At 41.3% G+C, this 27662-nt stretch overlaps 1 protein-coding gene across 1 annotated transcript in view; it reads right to left on the reverse strand.

Moving 5' to 3' along the window:
• Positions 1-859: 859 nt before the first annotated feature.
• The window catches only part of LOC122760690 (neurocan core protein-like), a gene marked incomplete at its 3' end in the record, with an annotated part of 34527 nt that continues 7724 nt past the window's right edge, over positions 860-27662 (reverse strand). The window contains exons 2-19 of the mRNA XM_044015837.1: positions 23981-24063; positions 21986-22189; positions 21271-21453; positions 20627-20801; positions 19775-19902; positions 19102-19386; positions 18467-18610; positions 18290-18379; positions 18046-18197; positions 17806-17956; positions 13194-14336; positions 9188-9304; positions 5593-5706; positions 3453-3504; positions 3120-3226; positions 2827-2909; positions 1843-1987; positions 860-1042 (exon numbers count right to left, since the gene is read on the reverse strand). Coding sequence (XP_043871772.1) covers positions 860-1042; positions 1843-1987; positions 2827-2909; positions 3120-3226; positions 3453-3504; positions 5593-5706; positions 9188-9304; positions 13194-14336; positions 17806-17956; positions 18046-18197; positions 18290-18379; positions 18467-18610; positions 19102-19386; positions 19775-19902; positions 20627-20801; positions 21271-21453; positions 21986-22189; positions 23981-24056 — 3532 coding nt within the window. The remainder of the gene's footprint in view (positions 1043-1842; positions 1988-2826; positions 2910-3119; positions 3227-3452; positions 3505-5592; positions 5707-9187; positions 9305-13193; positions 14337-17805; positions 17957-18045; positions 18198-18289; positions 18380-18466; positions 18611-19101; positions 19387-19774; positions 19903-20626; positions 20802-21270; positions 21454-21985; positions 22190-23980; positions 24064-27662) is intronic.

The following is a 27662-nucleotide window of genomic DNA, read 5'->3' on the forward strand; positions in this document are numbered from 1 at the left end:
TTTGGGTAATTTTGGACGACATACTATACTATGACTTTTTTGACTGATTTTGGACGACATACTATACTATGTCTTTTTTTTTGATTTTGACTAACCTATGACTTTTGACCGATTTTGGAGGACATACTAACCTATGACTTTTTTGACTGATTTTGGACGACATACTATAATATGACTTTTTTGACTGATTTCAAACATACTATACTATGACTTTTTGGGTAATTTTGACCACATACTATACTATGACTTTTTTGACTGATTTTGGACGACATACTAACCTATGACTTTTTTGACTGATTTTGGACAACATACTAACCTATGACTTTTTTGACTGATTTTGGACGACATACTAAGCTATGACGTTTTTGACTAATTTGTGATGACATACTATACTATGACTTTTTGGACTGATTTTGGACGACATACTATACTATAATTTTTTGACTGATTTTGGATGACATACTATACTATGACTTTTTGAACTTGACATGCACATAATTTCCATTTATGTGCATGTGGAAATTATTTGCAGTTTTTTGTCGCCATGGTTACTCAAAATGCTTATGAAAGTCATAGCACACCATTCCCGATCAAACCGCACGTTTTCCTACAAGTTATGTTGGGGTTTTTGCAAAACTGTGGGTCTAGTTACGTGCCAAATAATGGGAGGAAGAGGAAAAAGAAGTAACGGAATAAACGCGGAGAATAACAAAAGATACTTGCGGTGGAATGCATTCTAGCGAAAACTCTAGGGATTTAGCTTTAAATATAAGAAGCGCCAAACTCCACTACAAAGAAGTGTGTCCTGTTTGTCTGGGAGACTGTCACAATTTGGTATTAGGCAACACGAAATACTCACACTTTGTGCAGATGATCCTGGGTCTCTCCCAGTTCCCGTCAGCCCGGCAGCGAGTGGTGGGAATGTGACGCTGGTAGAAACCTTCAGCGCACTGGTAGCGTACCACTGAGTGGATGTCATAGTGTGACCTCCGGCGACCTATCAAATGGGCATTCTCCACTGTGGGCGGAGTCCCACACAGCACTTCCAAAAAATAATGAAATTAAGTTATTATTCAAGTCTTCAAATAATGTAATAATGTAGAAAAATGAACTTTATAACCTTGTTTCTATCAGTCCAGGGTCAAAGAGCATAAGACCTTCATTCATATAGTAGTCTGCAGTTTCACTTTTACATGTGAATACAAATTAGGCCACAGTGCTTTATTTTTTTTTTTTCAATGGACAATGTCACAGGTGGGTTTTTGCCTGTAGATGCCAGCATTGTTGCTAGTTGATTGTTGACTTTTATTGTGGAGGGACCAGAGGAAGGCAATCATGCAACAGAAAGGAAATACAGCCAAACCACAGAATCCTGAGACCACAAACACTCAAACTACTTCGTAATTTTCTCCCTGTCCTTGTCCATCTTTCTCCATCCTTTGCTATCTCATCCTGAACATCGTCTGTATCTTCAGCGTTCTCACTGCTTTCACCTAACAGCTGGCTGAGTCAGATTAAGAAAGTTGGTTTCCTTGCTTGGTTTTCAACAGCTCAAAATAATCTCAGCTTGTACTGACAATTAAATCAGACTTGGGCAAAATGTATGGGAGCACAAATGCTCTAAAAATATTTGACAGAATTTCATTCTTCACACAAGTTTGTTAATTCTGGCACATATGCTTTTTGTGACCTTCAAATGTAGGCACAACAGGTGACCAGCTGTCCACAATAACACTCAAGCAACCAGATTACATGAAAACAGCAAAATCTCTGCACACGACATGTATAATATACTGAATGAAACCAAACAGTTCATTTAGTCCAGCACTTCTTTCGCAGTACCTGTGCCTTTCTTGCAGATGTAGGGCAGGTTGTAGTTGCAGGGCACGTCGTTCCACTTGCCATCCTCATGGGCAATGGTCACCACGCAGTCTTCACCACCTGCAAAGAAGTTGTCGGGCTGGCTCTCCCTCCAGTTCTCATAAACCTGTACAAGAGCAAACACCAACATTCAACTGTATTTGTTTCATTTGTCATTATTATAACTCTGGAAAGCACTGATTGTACATCTTTATAAAAGCAACAATTTCCCCTATTTGCTGATAAATTGTCTCAGCAAAATTACTGTTGCGGAGATGTGATTATCAGGTGAGACAACCAAGGATAGAGTTTCAGTGATGAGTTAAGTTGATCTGAGGAGAACTGAGACGATGGCAACCATGAACAAGGAGATGATTAACAGTTGGGCATCCTCTGTCAGCCTGCCTGTGAATCCCAGAGTTATTGTATATCTAAGGTTTTGGGGAAAATGTCTGGTGCCTTCCTCTGGTGATACCTAGAGTCAACCTTGGGGAGGACTGCATAGTCAAGTTATCGGTCCTCTGCCCTATTTAGGTTAAGTTCAACAAAGATATAATGAGGCACACTCTGCAGACAAATTATGGGTGTCAGGGTTACACAGAGTTGCAGCTGGCCTTGTTCTGAGTTTGTTAGGTTTGTGCTTTTTCTCTCTTCTCTTACAATTACAAATTGAATTGTGCTTTCAATGGGAGACAGTTTTACTTCAAAATTAAGCTTTAAAAGGTCCTGAAAACATTTTCTATCAGTATTAGCAACAGAGCAGCGACTTTGTGAAGTTAAGAGTTTCGGTTTACCCTATGGATCAGTGTTTTTTGGGTAATACATGCTTCAGGAACATGAACCAATTGTGTTGTCTCCAGAAATGCAGTTTTAATAGTTCAACGATGTTCTAAAAATCTTTTAATGCCATTAGAAGTTTTCCAGGGCCTTTACAACTGGAGATGATGATTCTCATGCATCACTCACCAGATCATTTCCATCAGTCCACTGAAAATCTTCCTCCACTGTACGGTCATTCAGTCCGATCCAGGCATTGTCGTGACCCAGACCTGAAAAAGAAGAATCTTAAACTTAAGTGAAAAGCATGCAACAAGCCACACTGGGTGCCACCTCCTGCCACTTTGTTATGTGCCTTGTATATTACATACTTTTGTTCCGAAATGAACAGGTCCGTGGGTGAATTAACATGTTCTAGTAATTTACTTTTTATTGCTTCGTAAATACGGCATACAAATTAGGACCCACAGAAACCAACACACCGTTGATGAAATTCTGCTCCGTAGCAGAGATGGCACTGCTGAGGTGAGCACTGTGCTCTCTGCAGTCTTTCTCCGCGTCCTCCCACGTGTGCCTGTGGGTGAAGTACCTGAGGAACAATGCCATGAAAGTGGAAATGAAAATAACATATTTCATACATTATGCAGCGAGACAAGTGTAAATGGTTCAGAGCGCAGCAGTAAGTATGTCACGGATAACTCAAGGGTATGAAGAAGTAATGCAGATAGATGGGGCACTTGAGGTTGCAGCAGATACATATATTGTGTGACTCCATATATTCTCTCTGTGCAGCCATTTTTTGTCATCATTCCTACCTGTAGCAGTGGCCGTGGAACTTCCACCAACCATGCTCACAGCCCTCTATGTCTGTAGAGATGAAGAGAAAAGAGGAGGGGAAATGAGAAAAACTGAAATGATTCCTTTACGGGCACGTAAAACCACAGTTAAGTGCAGGAACGTGGAGAAAGATAAAATAGTGTGTCTAAGAGAGGAGGAGAGAGGAAGCAGAAGAACAATTTACTTTCTGTCTCATTCAAGAATAAAATGTATGGCTCTGGCATCTTGAGAGGCTAAATGCAAGAACTGTGATTATACAGGACTGTTTCTCAATTCGTTGCACACATAGTGCTCTCTCTACGCACCATTAGGATTCATTAATAACACCAATGCCTCTGGATTAATGTATAACTGCAAAGGTTAGATATTCATTAATCCTCATTAGTGCACAGATACACACACGCACACTCACAGGAGCTGGAGATAGCTGAAGCAAGTGAGTTGATGAATCAGTGCTTGCCGTCCAAAAAGGTTCATTGTAACTCACCAAATTATACTCTGACTATATTCCTTTTCTTGGCTAGTGCAAGTTTGTTTACCTTTACAGTTTCGACTGCACTTCCTGCAGTCTTCCACAGAAGTGTCGCGTCACGTGATGTTGCTGTGAGTTCTGGTGTTACAGTATATACTGTATCTATATATGTATACATATATATATATATTGCAAGGAGTGCAGTCGAGACAGTAAATGTAAACAAACTTACACTAGCCAAGAAAAGAATAATATTATCCATGCTTGTGTTTGTGTGTAGGTAGGTTTGAGTGTGTTGTATGGGGGGTTATTAGGTACGACACAGGCATACTTTAGGATCCAAAAGCATAAAAATAAAGCACATGCACTAGCGATGGTCCGATACTGGTCAAAATCAATGGATCGGATATCGGACAGATAAAAATGTAAAATCCAATATATATTGCATAAAAATCAGCAAAAGCGTTGAGCTTAATCATTTTTGGGGAACAATATTTGTTAATTATGTCTTTGAAATAATTATGTCTTTTGAAATAACTCAGCACAAGTGTGTTGTTAACAGCTTCATACGTTCATAAATGGTCTAAAATAACTGTATTGGACTGATGTTGGTACTGGTAGATACTCGAGTGTGTGCTATCAGTATCAGACACAAAACAAAGTTGTATCGTCCCCTAATCTCTTAATATGTACAGTGTCTATAAACAAGTCATATTGGTGCAGGTTCAGAAACGTCTCCAGGTTATAGGGTTGCCAGAGGGTTTTTACTTTTTGAGCACTTTCTAGCATATCATACATTGTTTTTAAACACTATTATTTTTGAAATACTTACTGCTTATTACCCTTAACACCCCAGTATTAGTTAAAATTTTGTTAAGGGTAATCTCTGTAATCTTCTGGAACCAGCACTTTTAAGCGATGTTTAAGGAGCGAGTCACTGTTTTTGTAAATGCACGTCCACATGTGACTTTCACACTGTCCTGATGATCAACAGGTGGTGGCAGTAATGCATCATTTAAAAACATCAAATTGAGCTGTATTGCAAATACATTGCACTTTTTATACTAGAACATTGTTTCAATAGGTAACACCTAAAGGAATTAAGCTGATTCAAACCTAATTTGCTTCTCAGATGATGTACTGACCATAATCATAGCTTTTATCTACATAGAAACAACTCACTTACTTCAGTCGCCTCAAGCCATAAAAAAATCCCTTTTACTATAAAGAAAGCACGAGGAAAAGCATGTGTTTTTCATGAGTTATATACCAGCCACAAAACATGCAGCCACGTGTGCATATGAAAGGAGACAACAATGAAACAAATGGTATGCGTAGAAACTGACATGTGGAAAATGGTGAATACATTTTTGTGCTCAAGGAAGAGTCAGTCGGTATCCATCACAGTGTGTGACACAGTGTCTCACAGTGCTGCACGGCTGCACACTAATCAGGATTATTTCCACCGGCACTTTTCGCTGTTGGTATGAGATGGTTGCGAATCTTAATAAGCTCACCACAGCAGCTGCACACACAACAATGCACCGGATTTGTTGGTGCTACACAATCCAGTAACACAATGCATAATAAAATCCCCCTCAGATAGCTCGGAGTCATGTGTTCTTTATCAGTGTGCGGCCTCTCACCTTTCTCACAAGTGTCCCCGCCGTAGCTGGGTAAGCACAGGCAGAGGAATGAATCAATCTTGTCGATGCAAGTGCCTCCATTTTCACACGGCTCAGACTGGCAGTCATCAACATCTGCAGAGAGGGAAGAGGCAGGCATGAACAGATGGTTTGCAGGTCTCAAATTCAAAATGCATTTCCTGCCGAGGAGATATTGTTAATAAACAAGGGAGAGAAACTGCCGTTTGTGGGTGTTCAAGACCTGACATGAGAAACAGCAGAGTGTCTTCATGTTGGTGTGTTACAGTGTCGTAATTCAAACAACGGAGTGTGATGAGAATACAGACAATCTAATACACCCTTTCCATTTTTTGCCCTCATTACCCCACAGAAGACGCCTTCCATGTGTTCTGTCTTTCCTTTTGTCTCCTGCCCTTTGTCTCTCTTTACAAAGGGCTGCACGAGGGAGAGACAGACGTCTGCACATTGCATTGCTTATATCTCGAAGCTGTTTAAAGAGAGGACAAAAAACGAGCACACACGTTGGACCTGGTCTGGACTCGGGCCCCCATTTAAGCAGACGTCCACTCCAGTGGGGAAGACTTAAATAACACCAGGCGAGCTACCAGCTCCAGGACAGCATGCTCTGCAGCTCACTGTGCTCGCTCACCTCTGTGTGACCAGCATAAGGAACATTTCTCTTCATGGATCAATAGAGCAAAGCTTTATCGTTGGAAATGTGGTGCATGTAATCCTCTTTCACCACTGTGGGGTTATTTTGGTCCCAAGATAACAGACATACGCGACACCCCAGGACTGCAGAAAACTATTAAAACTAACAGCGAGCGTGCAGAGAGAAAGCTTACAAGTTTAAATTTCTTGACAGTGAAAATCTGTAAACATTTCAGACATATCAAACTCGGATGACCTCTAGCCTCACACACAGTTTCATTTGTCACACTGTCCTCACTCTACACACTTTAGGTTTAATGTTATTCATTAAACCTTGAGCCTAAACTGTTTTTTTGAATCATCTTAAATCACATTTCCTAAGCTTTAACTTTTTCCGTGACATCAAACTGTTTTGGGTTTGACTTTAATCTGACAGGAGAGGCTATTTATCTGTTTTTAAAGATGGCAGCACTTTATGTGTGAGTGATGGAGGAAAATGGTGCTGTTGAACACATTTGTGTTTCCTTGCAAACATTTTCAATGAGCTAAAAGGTCAGTCATTGTGTATCTGTAAGATCAAAGATCGCTTAGACATTAAAGTAGCAGACATGCTCCAAATGACAGGGTTTTTTTTATTGAAAAACTAGGCCTTAAACAAATGGGCTCACTGATTTAAATCACAAAACCCCCATATATGGGAACAACACTGTGGCAGGACGTATGTTTTCAAAAATATGTGAAATGTTATATTATATGGATTCGAAGAAGCTCCTATATTTCTTATATTATATTATATTATATTATATTATATTATATTATATCATATTATATTATATTATATTACATTATATTATATTATATTATATTATATTATATCATATCATATCATATCATATCATATTATATTATATTACATTATATTACATTATATTATATTATATTATATTATATTATATTATATTATATTATATTATATTATATATTCTATCATACATTTTTTATTAACACTGGAGAAAATGAATCCACAGGTCAGAGTAGTATTTGATGACTCAGACCGCAGGCACAATAAAAACTAAATGTTAAATGGTTGCAATAATTGTAATAATAATTGCATATGATGTCAATTTTATATAAATTATGTTCCCAGTTTTTTCCCAAAAAACCTGACATGGCACATGGTCAAAACTTTGAGTTTGGAAAACAACGTGCATATCAATATACAACCCTAATGAATGTCATTGAATGACCTTGATGTATGCTAGCGCACAGTCAAAGACGCATCACTCAATTCTCTCCCCATAAAAATCAGCCCAGCTCCTCATTGTTGCCTATAAAAAAAAGGGACCTCTCTTTCCTCTCATCTGGTATGCAGAGGGCGAAGCTTCCCCTCAGAGAATTAGTACTACAAATTCCACAAATCCGTTACAGCATATACTCGTACATCAGCGACTGTCACTTTGATTGTCTCGCCGTCTGTCCATCCCTCTTTCTGTGACACTGAACACCGTGCGTACCGAGGTGTTCACGGCCCAAACGGCTCTGTGAATACAGATGATAATGTTGCCGAGCGTGAATTATTTCTATTCATAAAGTGATCACTTCCAAGAGGAATTGCTGCCTAATGAGCTGAGCATGTGTTAAGGAACAAATTAGGCCTCCTAAGACAGATTTACACATTGTGTCAAAGTGTCAGACCAGTAGGGTTCGCAAACAGCTGCTCTAAATCTACGTCTGTCTGGGAACCAGGTTAGTTTATGACACGAGGCCTAAGGGCGAAGAGCAATACCAACATGCACATTATGCATTCATGGTATCACGATATACATAGTACAATTCCTGAAGCCTTTCAGACATTTTCTAGCTACTCCAGTGAATTTAATATCTCAGTGATGTTTTTCGGATTGATGCAAGAATTGTCTAAATTCAATATAATGTTGTTCTTATTATTTCCAGACAAAAGATCACACAACTAATCTGAACTCTCCTTCACCTGTTAACAGTCCGTCCATGTCTTCTGTGTACTGGATTGTGGGATAATGGTGTCCGTCAAGATCCCATACAAATGATTAATATGTCCTTTATTTTGTCAGTTTTCTACATAGGCTACTCAGAAAAACAGCGTGACAGCTAGTCTGTAGCTACGAACACAAAATGTACACTGTGTTATATTATTATATTACATATTATATTATATATATTATATTAATTGAGACTTTGACATCCAAAACTTTGATTGGAAATCATGTTATACAGCATCAACACAATTAGAAGTGGGTTAGGTCACTGGATATATTTTAATGAAAAGGGGCAAAAAGACATTTCGTTTAAAAAAATCAAGCACAACTAGTTGAGACACATTTTCCTCTGTATTGTCCTCATTGTGATGGAATAAAACACCTTCATTGAATAAAATGTTCTGGTGCACTGATGGTGACACAGTGGAACGGTGGTTTAATTGAATGTTTATATGTGGCTGCCTATGGGAAAATGTATTGAATATGATTTGTGGGGCTGTCAAATGATTCTTTTTTTTCTTGGTTGTGAAAATGTCATGATTCATCAGATTTGTATCACTTTATCACACCAGCTGCAGCTTCATTCATTTATTTCTTTGTTTCATTGATGGATCTGCAGTCTTCTCCCCAAAAGTTGAATTATATTCTAGTGTCTTCAGTTGCACACTCTCTGTCTTTCTTGGTAGATTGTTTGATCTGGGCATATTTTCTAAGTATGACGCAATAATGATAATAATACCGAGAAAAAAAACCTTGCCAGTAAAATCAACCATATATTATATATAAACTCCTCCTGGACTTGTCCTGTCAATAGGCCGTTAAAGACCCCTACGTCAACATGCACAGAATGATGCAGAGCCGACTTCATTAAGCCTCGTGGTGGGTTTGAGTGGGACGTTTGATTGCATGTGTGTTTGAGCGTTACTCACCAATCTCGCAGTTCTCCCCAGTGAATCCCTGTGGACAGTAGCAGCTGTAGCCGGTTCCCTGAGGAAGGCACTTTCCTCCGTGCAGACACGGGTTTGTCACGCAGGGCTCCACCTCCACTAAAAGAGACGCATGGAAGAGGACGGAGGAGGAATTACATTTCTTTGTGTTTGTTAATGTGATTAATTTTGGCAGCGAAAAAGCTTGTAACTAATCTCACCGAATAGTTAAATATGACTGCAATAAAATAAATTTTCTTTGTCAATTAATCCATCCCTTATTCTCTTTAAATTTCAAGTACTTGTGTGGGCTGCAAAATGTCAGTAAATGGTTGATTGTTGTTTATATATATGTTCTGTTTACTCTCATAGAGGAGCAAAGAAAAGTGAAAACAGGAGGTAAGAGAAGAGTTTTTTTTCTATAAATTGGCTTAATCCCACTTTTTTTATGTCCAATAATATCACAGTCTTCAGTTTGTGATACAGATATGAGTCGGATATACATTTACCATGTACCTGTCACATGACATCTTTCTTTACAGCATGTGGTCTGTGTTTAGTTAAGCACTTTTTCTTTTTCCAATATTTGGTCCAGTGATTATAGCAATTATTTGACAATTTCCCTCACCTTTGTTTGGATTCAGGATAAAATAAACACTCGAATCATACAAAAAACAACAACAAACAAAACATGCTACCCTGATTTTCCATAATTGCAGTTCAGCTGAAAAGCTGTGGTTACAACTCGCACATATCCATTTCACACTCTGTGTTTTTTCAAAGGGATCAGGAGCCACAGAGCCTCAACCTCTCCATCCACTTGCAGCCACAGTTGTCATGGTTACTGCATGGAAAGCGAGCCTTGGCTCCCTCCACCAAGCATAGTGGGCAGCGTGAGAACTTCAGACATTAGCCACCCTCGACAGAAACGAGCAGACCTCCTGCTGAGCGCCTTGGCCCCACTATTCACCCCCAAAATGTCTTCACGTGTGTGGTCTCCTTCCACAATTACACATTTCCATATCAATTGACACAACACCACATGTTTCTCCCCTGAACCGCTCATTATTACACTCGTTCATCCTGGCCGCAAAAGCTCGGCTGTGGGACTCTTTGTTCTGCCAGCTCTCTGTCTGACACTGAGGACCGCTTAGGGGGAGGTGGTTTGTGAAGTTAACAGTGTGTGTGTGTGTGTGTGTTTGTGTAGGTTTGTGTGTTCGCATTCACGCAGTATGATGAGCGAAAAATCAATACCTTGGCTATGATTACACCCGGCAGCCGTTCCGGCCCAATAACTAACCAAGTCTCGTATCCTATACAATGGAAGTCTCAAAACTGGCAGGGTTTCAATCACAAGGACCCCAGCAGAGAAAGATTCTTCGATAGCTCCAACTTGAACTCCACTTTCGGCTTCACCATTATAGATTCATGATAAATTTTACAAAGTAAACCTCTCCGCTCACGATTTGAAAATCTGCTGAAGTCAGGTGCTAAAGCCAGCCATGCATTTTATTTAATATACATCAGTCGCACCCAATGTGCACTTGCACCCGTTGCATCAGCGAAGGTCAATGGCACGTCTTGACAAATATAAACTGTTATGACAAGCAGATTTACTACAGTGTGTGTATGTGTACGTGTGTGTGCGTGAAAGATAAACCTTGTGTGACTGGCCATTCATTATAGCGAGTGGTGCAGAAAAATCAATAGCGGGCAGAAGGAACTGACAAAGTGGACTGTCCCTCGCTCCACATGCAGTGGCTGACACCACGGGTACAAACAACAATAATAAGCTGGCAACAGCAAAAGCCAACTAATACGTTTGCAGAGATAAAACTGCGAGTGGATAATGCAGTGCTGAGATCGTATATTAGTATTTATCTGCACATTACACATGGTCTTTGCTGCAGACACTGAGGAAATAAGGTTTGCATTGGAAATATGATTCTGGATAAGGAGACTCATTTCTGCGATGGCAGAGGATAAAAGATGAAAACGGACGAGAGAAGAGTGTTTTTGTGGACTAATACCTTAATCCCACTGGTCAAACAAGCTGTTTAATCCTGATTTTAAAGGTAGTTTTTTTATTATTATTATTTAAAATCACAATTCACTACCAAATCAAATGACTGCATGTGGGTTTATATCGGCTTTGGCTCTGATTGGCTCTCAGTAGTAATGTACGACTCGGTGAATACTCTGATTTCTTCTTCGTCTGCTCTGTTTTTGGCGACCCTTACCTTTTAAAACTTAGGGTAGTGCACATTGCTCAGAACCATTTATTTCATCAATCAGATCATCTAAACGATTGATTTAAAGACAGACTGAAATAAAAGATGCAAACTGCTAACCTCTGTTAACATGATCACTAAAGGGGTATGGTGTTGTTGTTTCTTTCCTTCCCTCGACTCGTTTAGTTTCCATAAAGTCCATGATCTCAATTCATGCACAGGTGAAGAAAAAACACCACTGGGCAGAGTAACCAATGGCAATGGGAATGGTGTGTATTGCTGTTTTTAAGTGGGTGCACCTGGGTTTACAAATCCTTTTTTTCAATGTGAAAAAGGCTTAAGTGTGAATTTGTGTGTCTGTGATGTGTGTGTGTGTGTGTGTGTATGTGGGCGCTCATGTACATGAATCCAATTCTTTCATTGATTGAGCTGACTGTTAAAGAACTCCGAGATCCAGTCACAAGAGTGAATACTGACCACCGACATGAAACCCGACCACAGGAGACTGAACAGGAGCCGAGAGTGTGTGCGAGAGTGAGAGAGATGTCAGCTGAAAGCCATTACTCTGGTCCAATCTCCTGCAAATGTATCCATCCACATCCTTTCCCCTCAAATCTATCAGTGTGTTTGTATGTTTATGGCCTTCTGCCTGCACGACTCCAGGGTCTCCGAGTCAATCAATCTCCTCTCCTACTGTACACCAGCAGTCCAGATGGATGCCCTCGGCTGCTTGTCAGTACAGTTGTTCTCTATCTGTAGACTCCTCACACACTGGACAGGAAGCTCAGTCGCGTCTGCTGCAGACATCAACAGCAGCAAAATAAATCACCTTAAAAATGTGTGATCGCATCATGTCCGTGGGGCTTTAAGGAGCTGGACCCCGCCCCCCCACCCCCCCCTCACACACACACACACACACACACACACACACACACATGCGTTCTCATTATCAAGTAAAAAAAGAAGTAGTAAACTGGGTGGCCAGCCTGGAGCTTCAGTGAAAAGCTTAATCATCAGATTGTGTGTGGTGACAGTGATGTGATCTCTGCTTCTGGTCGGAATAAAATCTTTTGAATAAAAAAAAGCCAGCGGAGAGGACAGAGCAAGGGTAATGAAAACAGTATTACGCGATCATTTCTGTTCTTTTACAACCACTGTCTTATTTTCCTCTTTTGACTGATATTCCTGTTGGTGATGATTGTGTTAGCAAGTTATGCCTCTGGTTATGCCTCTGGTTCAGAACTCAGTGGCTTTGCAGCAAGGACAGAAACAGCTGCCTATGAGTGTGTTTCAACAACACATTGTATAAATGGAAGGGATTCATTGATTCACAATAACAACAACATTTTTTTTATCTTGCAGCAGTTGTCAGTGAATGGATTGGATGATTACTTTTTCCTTTATATTTAATGCTATCTGAAGAAGAAACATTATTCTTATTGTTTAGATAATGTGACAGTTAAAAGTTCCTTGCATTAACTTCCTGACTGGTGCTTATCAGCTGTGACTTGAACATCAGGTGGGAAAACTCTTTTTGTCATTGTTGTTTCTTGTCAGTGACACTCTCAGAAACAAAGCAGGCAACTGCAGAGGAGAGAATCAACTTCCTGTTCACATTGGCACATGTACGCCCAGTGTATTTGAATGTTATTGTTTTTTATCTGAAAACAATATGGAAGTAGCCTGTAACATAACACTGGTGATCCCAAAGTCTACCCATCCACCATCATCTATTCAACATTTGAAAGTTCTAAATATGCCAGACAAACAGTGCTTACTTGTTGGTCCCAGAGTTACGGTACTGACATTGGCCCCTCTGCTGCTCTCCTCCTCCATGTTGCCAGGTAACAGGGCCCCCGAGCCCACAGCGTGAGACCAAGCCGGCTCCTCCTCATCCGCAGGCACTGACAGCAGTGGAGGATAATCCAGAGAACTGTTCTGACCTGCTTTCTTCACTGGGACCCAGTGAAGCAGTGTTGAGAGGTTAGTGGAGCTGTGCTGGTTATTTAAGTAGTCAGGCGATGGCGATGGGTCTCCTGATCCCACCATTTGAGACAGGGACTGGGAAGAGGGTGATGATGGTGAGAGTGATGAGTTATGGGAAGTCAGCGAAGGTGACAAAGTGTTTGGAGAGGAGGAGGAAGAAGAGGAAAGAGATGGTGAGAGGGAGGGAGTGTGGGATTCAGTCATGGGTTGAGATGGAGATGACTCAGAAGAGGAGGCTGATGTGGATAGTGTATCTGCCAAGATTGAAGGTGATGGGGTTTCTGCTGGCAAAGTAGAAAAGGATTTGAATGTGGAAAAGTTGGTATTTTCCAAGCCAGTTGTGGTCATCACTGTGGGCTCCAGTGAACTGGCAGTGGGAGTAGTGGTAGTGGTTGTGGTGGTGGAAGCAGTAGACTGTCCTTTTCTGTGACCCCTCTCTCTAGATCTTTCTCTGGATCTTTCTCTTGGTTTATTTGTTCCTACTGGTCGCCGTGAGACTTGTATTTCCCCTTTTGCCTCTGCACCGGTGAGTTCTCCACTCCCCTCATCATCTCCTTTGCCCTTCTCCTCTCCTTTCTCCTTCTCTTCTCCTCTGCTCTTGTCCTCCCCTCTGTACTTTTTCCCCCTCCCTCTGCCACCTCTGCCACCTGCTCTAGAGGCCACGGTCTCCTCCTTCTTGTCACTCTGCTTGGTTGTGGTCTCTGCTTCAACACGGACCCAGCTATCTCCGCTGGATGAGGTGATTTCAGGTGCAGAGCTGGAGGTGGTGGGTTTGTGGGTCTCTGAAGTCCCCGAGCTCTTAATGCTTTCTGTAGTCATAGCAATACTGGAGGCAGCGAATGTCAATGCCAGAGGAGTAGGTGAGTCTTCACTGGCTGGTGTAGAGTTCTCCTTCGGGGGACTGTTGAACCATGAACTTCCCCAAGAAAACAGACCTGCAGAGGGCATGAAATACACAGAAAGAACGTAGTGAGTGAAGTCAGACAGAGAGAGAAAATAACAAAAGATAAAGCCAAGAGTGATGAACAAAGTCAAATCATTTCATGGATTTTCTCTACCTTTCTAAGGGGGAGACATAATAACCTGTCTGAGATACAGTATTGTTCACATGGTTTACTCTTTCACTAGACTTGCACCATCTCTATTTCAATATCATCCATGCCAGCAAGAGAAGCTCTGTGAACACTGTAAAGACAACATTTAAATAAATAAATAAATAAAAATAATTTCCTATAAAAATCAAAAAGCATTTTCCTGTACCGTGCAGAATGAAATACTGTGTGCTGAATGATAATTGACTAACCTGCAGGTCTTTTACACCATATTTCATGAGTAAATGCAGGTGCAACACAGATACAACCGCTCAAAGAATTAAAAGAAATCTGAAATAGCTTGCCTTTGTATTCAGGTGCTGTCATGTAAGATGTAAATAGCATGTTTACCTCACTATATTGCAGAGTTATTAGACCCAGGAGGAAATAGTGATGGTTTCCATTCCCAGTGCAGCCAAATCCAGATGTTAGTGGGTCTTAATGGGTTTTTCACCAGTGGGAAAAAGACTAACAATGTAATAAAAGTGGCCTAAATCAATGTGATGAAATAACACTGAACTTACTGAAGTGCGAGTTTTATAAAAAGACTACACTACACCATGTTGTGATATGTTCTGTGGAACAATATTACCTCCCTAAGTGGAGTGATACTTTACAATGTAAACAGCATAAGGAACTCTGTATGTGTGTAATGTGTCCAAGTTTACATGGAGAAAAGTTACATTAAATCAGATCCTCCGGTCCTCATCATTGCCTCGATAATACTTCACGGTGGCAGTGGAAATGGATCGACACAATCCAAAGTTTGCAAATGCTAAAGTATTCCGCGAGCTTGATGCAAAAGCAGGTTATCTGTCAGCACATCTTGACAAGGACTCTCAGCTTCTTATAACCTCTCTCACTCCATTTGGCAGACACTTCTGGAAATGTCTTCCATTCAGACTCCATTCTCACGAGCTCCTCCATGTCAATGTGGACCAAATCTTCAAGGGTGTCCATGGCATGGTCAGCATAGCTGATGACATAGCAGTATGTGGCAAGGACGAGGAAGATCACAACAGATCAACCTTATGTAACGCTCACCTGAAGCAGGTATGGTGTTTAACAGTGACAAATACATAATGAAGCAGCACAATCCTCTGCCACCTTTACACAGACTGTGGCATAAAACCTGTCCCTGCTAAAGTAAGACACTGGGAGAATGCCAACCATACAAAACAAGAATGAACTTCACAGATTTATGCAAATGCTAACATACATTTCATACCTTGACCCTTGAAGTGGATGCATCACAGAAAAGCTTAGGCACAGCACTGGTGCAGAAACCTGGTGCAGACCAATCACATTCGAATCAAAGACACTGACAGGCTGCCAGTCAAGATACAGCAACAGTACATGGAATATCACACCGTTACAATATTACCGTTATAGCAAATCATTCACTGTGATAAGAACAGACCACAAACCACTTGTGATCATCTGTACAAAACCACTGCAGGCAGCAACCACCAAGACTCCAATGCAAAACATAGAGATGCAACTATGAACTCAAATACCGGCCTGGAACAGAAATGGTCCTGACCGACCCCCTTAGCCGGTTACCTAACCCTGAAGATGGAGGCGACAATGAGCTGGATGAGCGTATAGATGGACTGATGAAGAGATGGAGGATTAGGGTGGCAAGACCATTGCACATAGCGTCACTGCAGGTCAGAGCAACACCTACTGACTGAGAAAACTCCCTGCAACAACAGAACTGATCTTTGGCAGACCTGTTACCACCTTACCGCCAAGCCGAACAGACCCAGGTGAGGAAGCACGACGGCAGCACATGGATCACAGAGCAGCGGTGATGAAGAAACACCACAACAGCAGGCGAGAACTACGCCCCCTCTCCACCCTGGACAGCATGTGACTGTGTAGAACAGGGACAGAGGGACATGGCACCCTGCAGTTGTCATGCAAAAGTGCAATAAGCTAAGCGAGAGAGTTAGGTTGTCCAAACACCAAATGGAAATAAGATAAGGCTTTGCAGGAGCCATGAGCAAATGTAGTGTTAAATAGACAATATATTGTTTTAATCCTGACATTCTTTGGAATAATAGACATGTGTCTTCATCCATGTCATACAAAACACAACGGCATTGTGAGGAAACACTGCATTAAAAAGAGACACAAGAGTATAAAGAACCACAAAATGTGATGACACATGAACACCTATCAACTGACGATGTGAATTTAGTCAAACAGAGAGAGAGAGAGAGAGACTGCCTGTGAACACAGACTCACTCACTCACTCACAACGACAACAAAGTGTGAAACTAAGAACCTACATGCTCTCACAAATTGCCTCAAAATCCAATCAACAACTCTGTAACACAGACACTGACCATTTCAAAACCAATTCCCTCTACAGACAGCACATAAAACCCCGTAAACCTCAAAGAACCTGAGGGAACGGCTGTCTCCAGCACGAAGAAGTACATGGTGTTGAGTTAAAATTTTACCCTTTCCTACATCACCTGCCTGTGACCATGTTTACGGAACCTGATCTTTTTAACCCACAATAAATGTGCCCCTGTGTAAATAATGGGAATGCAGCTAAAGGCGGACAGTTGTGAGACGTATGTGCAACCCTGTGGTTACAGAAACAAGCGCCTCTTCTCTATTTCTGGGGTTTGGGTGAACAGCAAAAACAGCTTCACTTTGTGCTCAAAGCTAATGATGATGATTTCCATTTGACCTCACAAGCATATCATTTTATATGCAGATGACACCGTTGTTTTTCTTACAGTCTATCTACAAATCTGACTGTTAATCTGTCAAACGGGTCACGTAGAGCTTCAGGCTTGGCAGGTGACTTACTGAGGGCATCAGTGTGTGGCGGTGTTTGGATATTTTCTTCCTCTAGTTTTTCAGAATGAATGAGATCATTTTTCGTGAGATTATCTTGAGCTCCTTTTTTTTTTGGCTGTGTTTTTCATAAATTCATAAAAACACAGCCAAAATAGTTTTTTGAAGTGATTGCAATACGCTTCTGTAGGGACCAGTGTGTGTGCGGTGCCGTCTGTGACATTGTTTGGATGAGAAACACATGAGATGTCTCGTCTGTTTGTCTCTTAATCGCATACCAAACACTTCACTTGAGCCAAAATAAAACACTCACTCACTTTTTTGATCATTTTTTGGTCATTTTGATTTTCCCTGCACTCACTGTCACTGACAATATGAAAAATAAACTAGACTAAAACTAACTATGTTTGAAGATAAATATATGCTAAGCAGATAGTGGCACATCAGTGCAATCAGGGATTCAATCCCAGCTGAAAGGATATAATGAACATCCACACACCTAGTGATGAAGTACTGGGCTGATCAATCTTTTTTGTCACTGTTTCCTCTTCCTCGGACTTTCCAATTGGTGACTGGGTTCCCTCCTCATCTCCAGTCCCTGACAGGTAGTTCCAAGGCTTCCAAATGGACTTGACAATCTTTGACATCACCTGAATTAATGAACATATGAACAGATTTTTATTTTATTTTTTTTGCTGTATTTTCCAACCTCATCACCAAACCATAAAATCACACCAACCTTCTTCTCAGCAGCAGTGGGTTGCACTGGAGGTTGGAGAAACTCCTCTGAGTCAGGACCAGGCTCCAGTGGTTCTCCCCAGTCCAAGGAGCTCTGTCCTGGGATGAGCTGGAGAGTCACAAAGAAGGCTGAAGACTCTGTGGACCAGGGGTCTGTGGGTGAGAAGACCAACATATATATGTTGAAATCAAATATACCACAAAATACAAGCAATATTATTTACAGGCATCAATATTTGACTCACGAGCATCAGTGCTGTGAAGAGCAGCCTCCTCTTCAAGATCAACCGATCCTGTCCAGTTGGTAGGTGAGCCATCACCACCGTGTAAGGATCCTGCATGAATATATATAACATGTCTAAATCTACTGTTTGGATGTTTGATTTTCTTATTAATCAGCTGGTTACAGACAAATGTAAAACCTCTTGAAGTGACAGTTTGCTGCGTAGTCAGGCCGGGACTCTCTGTCCCTGTGGAGTCAGCATCACTTAAGCCTGTAAGGTAGCTCCAGGGCTTCCATAGGGAGGTGTAAATCTGAGAGACAGAGCCTGTGTTCTTCGTGTTACCTAGGAAACAAGTTGATGAGATTGTTCACAGGGCAGTCACTGGATGATATTATGCAGTTGGTTTTACCGTTTTAATTTTGCAGGATTAGGCCAATATCAGTCTACAGTCTAAAGCTTATCGCAGAAGCACACATCTAGGTAGATGACATTGAGATCCTGTCCCTTTGTTCTCCTCTCCTGTCACTCCAACTGTCTCACACATACATGATGGCCGGGTAGATAATGTGGCTCAGGAATCAGAGTTGCCATAGCTACAACAGTGGTAATGTCATTTGTTTTCATTCAAACTGCATTAATAGCTGTCGGAGCCTCCTTGGCAACAGCAACCCTTCTCTCATGAGGGAGACCGAGGTAAAATCAGTGCAGTATTTCATTTCTTGGCCATTTTTGCTCCACGCATAACAAAAATGATATCTGTGTCACTATAATCCCTAAGTCCAAAGTAATACATAGACAAAGCCTTTGGCCTTTTGACACCAGAGTTCCAATACCTCTGTAGCAGTAAGCATCATATAGCACTGTGGTGTTGTCGGCAGTGTTGTTGGGTGTGATGGTGCGGACACCCTGCTGGCTCCCACCGCAGTCTGGGCGAGGCCAGGTCACCGGGTAGCGGACGCTGCCATCAGACAGCCACCCGGGGGCGCAGCTGTCCAGTCCAGCTCTCCAGGCCAGATAAAGCTGTCCCACGGTGGCCAGCTGTCCCCCAAGGGACACACAGCGGTCTGAAGCTGAGGACAGAGACAACCTGCCCGGGACTGAGGAGTGAAACACCTCACCTGAAGGAGCAAGACCATGACAGCATGTCAGAAAAGAGAATGACCAATGACCTCTTGCAGAGAGACATCTGGATAGATAACTGTATACGAAATATGTGAAATGATGCCGGTCCTGGATTAAAAAAATTACCAATAATTTATCATATGGAACAAATGGGTTGGACCAATATGTGTTTATAACAATATAATGATGCATGTGGGGCTGGCATACAGTGCCCATGTTCATTTTCATGATGGGAAATGTCATCCTTACGACTAACATGTTTTTTTTATCTATCACACAGGAGCAACGAGGTGACACAAACAGCAGATCAATTCACTGCTGTATGTATTTTTATTGACGTGTATATGGCGTCTTTGATGTGTTTGTCTGCGCGTGTGTGTGTACCGTCAAGTTCCTTTGCAAAGCAGTAGACATCAAACAGCTCTTTCGGGTCCCTCTTCCCATAATTCCTCACTCCAGCAGAGTACTCCTTGTGACCATAGCAACCAAGATCGGGTAGCTGGACAGAATAACTGTGGAGATGACCATGTGGGAGTTATAAATGGGTTTAAACCTTGTTTCGTTTCAATAATCACTGGAAATAAGCAGCATAAATAATATCTCGCGGACTGTTATTGTCTGAACAATATCGTGTTGGTTCTTATTAAAACCTCAAATCAATAATAATAGGCAAGGTATTAAAACAGATTCATAAATAATGAACAGAAAATAAACACCAGGGATAATTGAAAATAAAGAAAATGTTTTCACACAAGATGATTAACTGGCATATTTTGGAAATATGTTTGTTTGTATAGTTTTAAAAAGAGATGGAGCATTGCCAAGTGAGATACCATCAAAAATAATGACCTAAGGATATGAACTGTTTGTACTGGATGTTTTTAATTTCACACAGAATATAGAGCGATACATTAATAATCAAATATAGAATGAATACCCTGCAGCTTTTGCGACTTTCGTTAGTCAAATGATGAGTAATATTTTTAATTTTCACGATTCATTAATTGTTATTAATTAAATTCATTGTTACGATAAGAACGTTTGGTCTTTTTTCTTTTCCACTTTCATGTTCAGCTTATGGTGTTAGAACTACTTCATCACTTTTGGAAACCTGTAGGTTACGTCATAGAGTGAAGATACAATTGACACAAACTGCCTTAAAGTACAAACTCTGTGCAACTAGCAAGAAACCATATTATGTAAAGGTGGAACGAGCAGAGGCAACTTATTCCTCACCGCACGGTCTGATCATCCAACCATCCGGGTGCACAGCTGGCAAAGCCATCATAGTATGCTGCCCACAGTTGGGCTGGTGTGGCAATCTGAGCAGAGTTTTCCTGGCAGGCGCGCTGTGCCTCTGCAAATGAGAGGGCGTAGCGGGCACTGGGAGCCTGGTAGTGAAACACCACACCTGGATGAGCAGACAAAGTTCGGAGTGAACTTTTTTTTCCATTCTTGTTTAAAACACAGTTGAGCTTTAAAATCAATATATTAGTGAGACGTAAACAGGAAGCATGTTGTTGTGTGTTTCAAAGAGAGGAATTTCCATCAGTGTCCAGTCAAATGAAGAGAATCAAACAGTCGCCGAGGTGGAAAGAAATGAATACGAGCAAAACAAACCAAGATAATTAAAAGCTATGTGGGGTCAATCTTTGTAATACTGATATGGCAAATCATCAAATTCCTGTTTTATATCTGATATCTTAACTTAGCGACAAGCTTTCAATGCAGTGACACAGAGGTTAATGAAGTTAGAAGAAGAGTGTTAAACCCATTTGTGTTATTACTGCTCTGTCTGTCACATTAATCTGTCCTTAGTTTAAACCTGTCCTTCAGGGTGTAGCACTAAACTTTTCTCACAATGAAATAGTTGCACTTACCAGAGACCACCAGGGGCACAGTGTCTCTCTCGTAGTCGTTACCAACGACAACCTGACAGTGGTAAGTGCCTGAGTCGTTGGTACGGAGACTGGAGATCTCCATGGTAGCGTTGAGAGGACTGGCAGCGTACCCTGGCAGCATGACACGGCCACTGAAAGCCTTATTCAGCTTGATTACATCACCTTTGGCAAGGGAAGAAAGACGTTTTTGTCCACGACAAATGTTTACAAGGCATCGATCATATCTATCTAAATGATGACAGACAGTACATTGAAAAGGACCCAAGATAAAAGAATCAGATTGGAATGCCTGTGCAAGAGCTCCATTTGTCAAGATGTATTGTTTTTTTTTTTCTTGGAATACCTTCAGATTCACTAAGACTCAGCTTGGATTCATATCTGGCTCTTTAGCTGCTAAATGCTCCGGTTTTATGTTGGCCATTTGTTATGCACTGAAACAATGAACTGAAATATGTTCAAATATAAATATAAAACAAAAGAACCAAGGATTCATTCCACCTGTACCTATAGCTTTGACTTGAAACTCTTCCACTCCACAATAAAACATTTTTTATTTTAAAGCCAGGAGCTTGCTACTGTCATTTTGTTCATTTCTCTTTCTAGTATTCATCAATTATAATTACCCTGAGCTCAAAATAATCTGTGACAGACCCACTTACACTTAGCCACAAGCCACTTTTGACTTTGTTTTTACCTTTAGCTGAAAGCACAATCTGCTCCTGAGCGTCACCGTCTCCTCCTGCTGGTAAACTGGTGCGAGTCCAGAGCAGGTGTGGAGGCTCGCTGGACGAGCCGGTCTGCAGGGTGAAGACACACGGGAGGACGGCTTTGCCCGCCAGTGTTTGTTGTACTGCAGGATGGGTGATCCTACGCATGTTCACGATGGAGGAGGCCTCGCCTGGAGAGTAACAACACGACAACACAACGTTAGTGAAAAGTGTCATTTAAAATGCTGCTCTAGTTCGTTTCACAAGATATACACATGATATACAGGCTCAGTGTAAGCATGACAACGTCATCCTCTAAACAGACAACATAATTATCTACAACGAAATTGTTGAACAAATCAATATTTGTGGTTTCACGTTCCGTAGACCTTATTTTAACGTTACGGTTAGCCATTGTTCTTCATTTGTTTTTATTTTATTTTAAAGCTTTTTTGGGGGGGAATCTCAATTAACTTTTGACTACTGAGTAAAGTTAAGTCATATTCCCCTCACAGCATCATGGTGTAATATTGCCCATGTTGTGCTACAGGGTCCACATACAGAAATGCAGAGGAAAACCAATGCAACACTTTAGTTTTCTCCTTTACATTCAAATGTTCACTGGGAGTCAAATACACCACTGTGTAGAAAACTGATATGAGCAAAATGTGTCAAAAAAAAAATGAAAGAAAAAAGAAAAGAAAAGAAAAGAAAAGAAAAGAAAAGAAAAGGAAAGAAATAGAAAGATTAATGTGGAATATTGCACACACTAGAATTGAATCCCTGAACGGTATTTCAATCTGCATTTATATTGGAAGGTTTCCACAAGTTAAGCCCCCGAGAGCATCGCCCCGCGCTGCAAAACACAGCCACCGCCTTCGCAGCAAATCAGATGTAATCACAGAATCACAAATACCAGGGAAAAGCACAAGAGCCAGGACATGACAGAGAGCAAGAATGAGGCAGGGAGGGGGAGACTCTGAGCAACTGAATGGTGCAAATTGAGGGACTTTGGATGACAAGTGTGTCCTGTAGCATGGCGATGACAGATGGGACAAAAGACAAGCAGCGTACAAAGAGGAGCAGAGAGCTGGGAGTGACATGAAAGGACACTCGCTGTCATTAACAGATGCCATCTCTTATTTCTGCTCTTTCTTCACCACAGTCCACTGAGCTGTCTACATTAAGGATAATTGCATCAATAAATCTGCAGTTTTCAGAGTGAAATTGAATTTTATGCCAAAACATATAATTGTCGCCCACAAACATGACAATGACGGATTATTTGTTAACCCTGGAAAACATGTGGTATAACTATTTAAAGGCATTTTTTGAATCCAGCATTGTGCAAAGAAAAAAAAAAAGATTAAATGCTGATTAATGAACAACTGCTCAGGTCATGCTTTCTATTTAGAAACAAGAGAGACAGTTGTTAATATTCTTGAAAGGAGAAAGTGCCAGGACCGACCAGCTACCACCACCACTTCCAAGCATAATCTTTACATCAGGCAGCAGTCAGCAAACCCTCAGTACTATCCACCAGAGACGTACAGCTCAGACATTCTTTTTCTGTCTGTCTTTGTCCCATAATTGTAAGTTTTATGCATAGTTGTAATGGAACAGATGGTGAACTAAACTTGCACAAATGGGTTTGGAGGTGTTCCAGCTCAGTTCCAACATGGGTGTCTGCAAACATCCTCAGCGTTCACGTACAACCCTCAAATTAGTGCACACCTGTCCTGTGTATTTATGTCTGTGAAAAGAATGTTTTTCTCTTTTCTGGTCCATCTGCAACCCCCTCCTTTACTCCTTGCCCCCCATCCTTCCTCCCATTTCTCCTCTTTCTCTTCCTCCTGTTCAATACCGCCATTCTCTTCCACTGAACCCTCTTTGACAGTTGTTCCTTTGTACATATACTGAGTAGTTCCTGCAGCACTTAGAGATGAAAAAGGTTAAGAGTGGAACTTGGAGACAGAACTTACCGGAGCCTAAATAAAGCAGCAGTGGCATCAGAGAAAAGATGATCTGCCGCCCAGCTTCACACAAAGCGAGACCCATCGTGGACCTGCAGAGAGAGAGAGAGACGACAAAAGAGAGAAAAACACTTATTTAATTATATCCATGTGAACGTTTTTTTTTTAATGAACTGCAAACAGTGCAAAACTGAGTTTCGCTTGATGATGTTCTAAGTGCCTCCATCTTTCAAATGCAAACATATTAGCACATTGAATACATTTTTCATCCACATTCATTTAATATGAGGATGATGATGATCCTGTGCACACAAAAGTGTTATCACAGACAGTATTGATATGCATGCTAATTGCATATTAATTGATCCTTACACATGTCCCTTAACTTGAAGCCTTTACGATGTAATGTCACAAATTTCGCCGTGTTTGCGTGTAAACAAGAGACAACCTGTGAAAAGCTTTGGGAAAAATCCTTCCAGAAATGCAGTCCGTTTACCTGAATGAACAGATGAAGAGCTGCTTGCTCCTGCGTGAGCCTGAAAAAAAACAAACACCTTCCACAGCTGTTTGGTTTGTCAAACCCCTTTGAAGCCAATTAGAGCATTTCAATCCACCCAACTGTGATATAAACAAAGTGAGCTACAAGCTGTAAAACAGAGATGTCACCTGATGGGAATGAAATGTTTTTTTTTACTGTGATACTGCCCTTTTCTTTGTCACACTTTGTCATAAACACATGTTCGCTCATCTTAATGAGTTGTCCCCCAGCTCACCTTTGGCCACACCTCCAAAGTGTCCCTGTAAACGAGGTTAGCCCGAGTTGCTAATGTTCCATTTATATTCCTGTTCACAGGCCATAGTCCATTTGTGACTCAACTTTACAAAAACAGTGCGTGCTAATGCAATTAAGATGTAGCCTATGTCTGCATAATGAGACCTATAATGTGACCACACAATGTGACCACATGTCTCAACCCGATTATTGTTCATTCTGACATGACCTTATTCAAGGTAATTAGAAAACGCGGTACACAAGCACACGTCGCTGTCAGTCCAACAAATGGACCGACCTGAATTTCACCATGTTTTTTTTTAATTCTTGGGGTGTGGTTTACAGTCAGGGGGGTTTGGAACTGTGGTGTATGCACAGAGCCCCCAACTGTGGTCTGACTGACGGTAAACATGCAACACTAATTCAACTAATCATGGCATTTGTTAGTTAGTCTGACTTGGAGAAATTCAGCACATGTTTGCAGGCATGTCAAAGGTTCAGTTTAAATCTGAATAACACAGTAATTATTTTTTGTACAGGTGCTGAGTGTCAGACTGTTGTTTTACTGTGGTCCAAGAATTTGTGACATCTAATGGTGAGATTGTAACAAACAGAAGACTGCTCTGTTCACCCCTAACTTTCCCGGGTCCATCAGGGGAACTATGGTGGCATGTTCTTTTTTGTTTGCATAGCAAGCGCCCACTTCAAACTGTACAATGCCTAAGTACACATAAAAGGCTTTTTCCAATGCTACAAAAAAAGTATATGCAATGTCTGTTTCTCATAAACTCTCATAAAAGTTACAGGACCTTTAATATTGGAATATTGCTATCCATATACTTTAAACATCAGTTGCATGCAACAGGCAATGTATCAAATCCATTCATTGTTGGTCTAAATAACATAAATAAATAAAAAGTTAATTGGTGAGGACACTTTAAGACTAAGACACTGATTACTGACGCTTAGGCAAACTACTCATTCAGCAGATTGCAGGCCACTGTGTGTGAGAGAAGCCATGAAAGTGACAAAGTGACCTTTGGACCCATTTCCTATTAGAGATTGGAGGATACCCTATCAGCTGCTTTACATTTATTTCACAGACGCTTTTTTCCAATTACATTTTTCGCCCGCGTTCCACTCTCCCACCTGAGGTTACAGCAAACGCTGTCACTAATACAAACACTAGTATCCAGCAATGATGGCATACGTAGCTCCACAAGGTTACCAGGCATCGTTACGAAGATCTCACGGTAAAACTGTATGAAAACTATGAGTCTGGATTAACTTTCAGCACACTGCAGTAAAAGCATGATTCTGATGTATTCCTGCTGCACCACAAAGAAGAAATTCTAGCACACATTAGAGATGAGCTGCTGACTTTGCCAGAGCATTTTGGCTTGGGGCCCGATGCTTCTCAGTTCGACGGAGAGACGCCGGAGAAGGAGCTTTATTGCCTTGCACGGGTATGAAATGGAGATGAAGAGGGGGATATGCCATTTGAAGTAAACACAGCTTTAAACTTTACAGTAATGCTGATTTTAAGGGGTTTTAAAGCAACCGTAATAACTCTGGTCTAAATTATTCATTTACTTGTAGACAAACATGGCTCTTTATACCTTCCTGACTTTACGGGAATTACCAACAGAGGCTTACAAGAAGACTGTATAAAGACAATGAAACAAATTAAGCAAATATTGGTCCAACTTCATAGATTTCCCTTAAAAAAAAAAACTATCAAAGGAAGTAAATGCCCTCTTTGCATTCACCAAGGTAAGAGTAACTCATGCCAACAGCATGCTCAGAGAGAGGATTATGCAACACCAACTCGAGCCTTTATAAATTACAAGGATAATGGCGGCTTTCTTCTCTGACCATGTGAAAGCTCAGTTAAATGTCCAGTGATATGAAAGTGGAGTGTGTGAGTCAAAGAATAACATTCCTCAAAAAGCACTTGGTATCACCTTAAACAACAATTTGTCGGGTGATTTTTAAGTGGTCCTCTGACTGAAAGTACGAGGTGTTCTGGTGAGGGTGAGATCCCACTGTGCCACACACTTTGAGGCATCCCACCATAAAGGTGGGTTAGGACCCCATGATGGGCTGTGACAGATTGGGGTCGAGGCGTTGGACTCTTTGCATGTTGAGGGACTTGCATCATTGGTTGAGCTTGCTGGGAGGGTGACAAGAGATTTCTAAAGGTCTGGAGAGGGTCATGACATGGAGGAGTTTGCCCAGCCTTGCGAACAGCGAGCATTAGAGAGTGCTGTGTGTGAGTGCCTGGGCCTGGCAGGGGCCTCAGCTACTACCACAGCAACAGAATTCAAAGTTCTGCTTATGGACATCTCTATGGTTGCAATATGCAAACTGTGTTTGCCATTCAAAGTTTAACCCGGGGGAATTTACAACATACAGCGCATTGACCATGCAGTCACACCAGCTGCATACTAACCACGAGCACTTTTTGTTAAGGATGAAGCATCAGATGTCGTAAACGCCTCCTTCTAAAACGCCCCGCTTCACTTCCATAGGCACAGTTGTGTCTTGAGGAGAAAAGAGCCAGAAGTCTCTAAAATGCTTCAGTGGACATCAATGTGGACGTCCATCTGACACATTTCCACGTCGTCGCGTGAATAGGACGCATTCTTAGCGCTTTGTGAGAGCCAGGGAGCACAGAGACAGACATCCAAAGAGAGCTAATGCATGAGGTTGGCAGGCTTACATCACAGTTCAGCTCGAAGCTGTCAATCTGTTAAGGCTGGAAATCAACTGTGATCTGTGTGCCTCGTGATCAGCGTGACGCCTTGACCCAAATATTCTCCACGTCCGCACATGGTGAAAAAATTCCTTGATGAAAAGCCATGACAATATGTTAGCTATAATGATGTCCGACACAGGCCACTAAAACACACACAGAGC

This window comes from Solea senegalensis, unplaced genomic scaffold (genome assembly GCF_019176455.1).
Source record: "Solea senegalensis isolate Sse05_10M unplaced genomic scaffold, IFAPA_SoseM_1 scf7180000013953, whole genome shotgun sequence".
Classification (NCBI taxonomy): domain Eukaryota; kingdom Metazoa; phylum Chordata; class Actinopteri; order Pleuronectiformes; family Soleidae; genus Solea; species Solea senegalensis.